Here is a 3,334-nt window from a genome sequence, read left to right as displayed (position 1 = left end):
TCATTAATCAAGCATTTGGACAACCCTGGTCTTCAAGGACGTTCTTGTACAGGGATTTCCTGCTTTACATCGGCTGCTAGTGATCCTTGGTTGGTTGTCGTTAACTGGAGAACGCAAGCGATTACAAGGTATTGGCTATATGTATATACATTTTTTTTTTAATTTTCTTATGCTATCTCTGTTTTTTTTTACTCCTCTGCCAAAGGAAAAGTTAAAAGTAAAAGGAAAGGAAACGGCTCAAATAATTAATATTTACCTTATTTTTAATAATATGCATGCATTGTATCATCCTCTTGTATCAGGGATTTCATTCAATTTTAAAAATTAATGTTGTTGTTTTCCTGTAATCGATGTTAATAAGATTTTACCATTTAACTGTTTTCCTTTAACTGAAGTAACATATAGCCTTAGCCTAAAATTAAATGAAGAAGACACAAAGTTTTTTAATATTTACATTTATTTTCAAATTTTAAAGGTTACTTCTGAATGTGATGGTCTACAGTATCAAGTTGAAGTTAGAAATATATCTCAAAGGATATGCTCACTTTCACAGAAGTTAGAAAGTGTTTCTGTTCTCTCCGAACCGAGAGAAAATTCTTTCATCGAATGTAACCTTGTACAAGGTTGCCTGACAAACTTGGAGCAAGGCCTTAAAGCCACGGTCAGAACGACGACAACATTCCCAAGCTTTTCTACGCTATCATCCCTAGGTAACTATTTTGATAATTAAGTTTAGTAACATGTTATGTAGAGAATTTTAGTAGAAATTTCAATATTACCTCTAAAACAATTTTGTTACGATTCTGCCGATGTTGAGTAGAATTACCTTTTGTTTCAATTTTAAGTTACCAAGATGAAGCCCGAGATCATTTGTACTTTCATTTGTGCTTTTTAAAAGTAATCTATTGGAAGATAAGACTATCGAAGTCATAGTTACTTTTTCCAGGTGTCTGCCCTAGTAGTCAATAGATTGGTATTACAACATCGATGGTGGTTCTGGAAATTTTATTTCTTTTATACATAACCAAAATTACCTCATAGTATTATTTTAATAATTAAAAAGTTTCATAAACCTATATTTTCAATATGTATGTTACAGGTGAGCATGTTGTGAACTTGGAATGTACCGTTGTTCTGACCACTATAGATTATGATGGTAATGTCAGATTAACTGGAGGGGATCCTGTAGTTGGTGAAATATTGTCACCGTCTGGAGAAACTTTGGAAATTTTGGTTGACGACAGAGGGGATGGTACATATCACTTAAAATTTAGACCTCCTGTCCCTGGAAGGTAAAAATTTGGTTAATTGTTTATTGATTTTTAAATATATATTTTTATTTACCTCATTTTTAGTAGAAAGCATTGATTTTTCTTGCTATTTATTATGTTAGGTTGAGTCTTAAGTAACTTCTAATGCAGTTGAATCTATTGTTTGTTTCTACCCACTACGAGTTACCTTTACAAGTTTTATAGATGAGGCTTCAATTAGTCTTTTGTCCACTGTCTTTAGTTATTGTACCTTATAAAATTATTTGTTTATAATGAAATTAAATTTGTATACAATTATTTGTATCCTACAATATACCTGGCCTGTTATGGTTTATTTCTGTCAAAAAATATTTTATTATTATGATTTTTCTAGGTACGAGATGAAGGTGAACGTTGTAGATAGGCCTGTTAAACAGTGCCCTTATATCTTGGAAGTAAGCGAACATAATAACCCGATCGCAACGTACGGTTCGAGAGGGTCAGGAAAGGATCAGCTATTGCAGCCAGTCGCTATCACCTATGATCCTTCGACAGAACAGGTATGTTTATGTTTATTATTTCTATTAAACTGGCACTAATTATTATTATACATTGGAATTTACGTATTGAGTTCATGCAAATATAATGCATAGTCTTGGCTATGGAATTGTATTTGTCATGGTCATGCTTAAAAGGACTGAATATATCTAACTACTAATTTCTGTTTCAAAAGAGTTTCGACTGCAAATTAATTTTTAATTTTAATAAAACTAGGAGGAACCAACTCCCATTTTATGATATCATACAACTGTTCATTTAATTTTACTACTCAATGCTGTATAAATATCCTTGTATCAGAAAAAATTAAAAAAAAAAATTGTTAATGAATGATAAGCACTGAAGGTTAGTAATCAATATGAAAATGTATAAACACATGGATATATATTATTATGAAGGGTACATATGACTCTGTAACTCCGATCTAAGTCTGGATGATTTGATGCAGATAACATTTTTCATTTGTTCTCTTTTTTGCAAAATGCATTCTTCAGCAGTTAAACTCAATTTTTTACGACCCATTTTTATTATTTCTTCTTATATGTAAAATAAAATATTACACTGTGATCATATGTAAATAAAATATTACACCGTGATCATATGTAAAATAAAATATTACACCGTGATCATATGTAAAACAAAATTTTACTTGGTGATCTTTAAAAACTTTTTTATGTAATAGAGAGATAAGAATAATAACTCCAAAATTTTATAGATAGTTCAGTTTGATTTATTAACAGACTCTCAATCATATTAAATGTTATATATTTTTAACATATTAAAAGAAGGAAATATTTTTCCATTTAACACTCTTTAATATGTTAAACTAAAGATCATGAATAATCTTATTATTGCAGTAATCAAAGGCACAGAATATATTGTCATTACACTTATATTATCTACACACATACTTAGGAAACTTCTTATTAAATTTCTATTAAACTCTAAAATTTATTATGATTAAAAAATATATATTCATGATCAATGGACATAAGGAGTTTTAAATTATATGTCGATAAAAAAATCATAGACCATGAAAATAGAGGAAAAACTCTAAAACATTGGGTTTAGGCATTTCAGGTATGTTTTAATTAAAAGTATTAAAAATATGGAAAATTGATTTCAATGTACTCAATAATAAGTATTAAATATATTAATGTTCAAGTAATAAGTTAAAGTACTTACAATAAAATATGCGATATCTTGATTTTGTTTGTGTATTTAATAAGTTCTATGAATCTAATGTAAAAACTAATTCAGTAATTGTGTTAGGAAAGAATATGGGCAGTATCATTGATTCATTAAAAAAATTAATTTAGGTATACATTTCATACCTGACCAAGGCTGTTATGATTATTGTACCATTTCTCATTTTAGGTTTATGTTGTTGACACTGGAAATTCTCGTATTAAAGTCTTAAGTAAAGATCTTTCATTAATCAAGCATTTGGACAACCCTGGTCTTCAAGGACGTTCTTGTACAGGGATTTCCTGCTTTACATCGGCTGCTAGTGATCCTTGGTTGGT

At 29.4% G+C, this 3,334-nt stretch overlaps 1 protein-coding gene across 1 annotated transcript; it reads left to right on the top strand.

The window, feature by feature from the left end:
- Window positions 1–475: 475 nt before the first annotated feature.
- On the top strand, window positions 476–3,328 carry LOC136797318 (E3 ubiquitin-protein ligase TRIM71-like; the record flags this gene model as incomplete). The annotated part of the gene is made up of 4 exons (XM_067053589.1): window positions 476–710; window positions 1,100–1,292; window positions 1,645–1,810; window positions 3,186–3,328. Coding segments are annotated over 4 exons (737 nt in total), but the record flags the coding sequence as incomplete, so codon positions are not given.
- Window positions 3,329–3,334: the final 6 nt, after the last annotated feature.

The sequence above is a fragment of the Halyomorpha halys genome, unplaced genomic scaffold (assembly GCF_000696795.3).
Source record: "Halyomorpha halys isolate HHAL.00 unplaced genomic scaffold, Hhal_1.1 Scaffold11756.1, whole genome shotgun sequence".
In the NCBI taxonomy this organism is placed as follows: domain Eukaryota; kingdom Metazoa; phylum Arthropoda; class Insecta; order Hemiptera; family Pentatomidae; genus Halyomorpha; species Halyomorpha halys.
The sequence above is the reverse complement of the archived record's forward strand: the minus strand, read 5'-3'. Positions and strand labels throughout refer to the sequence as shown.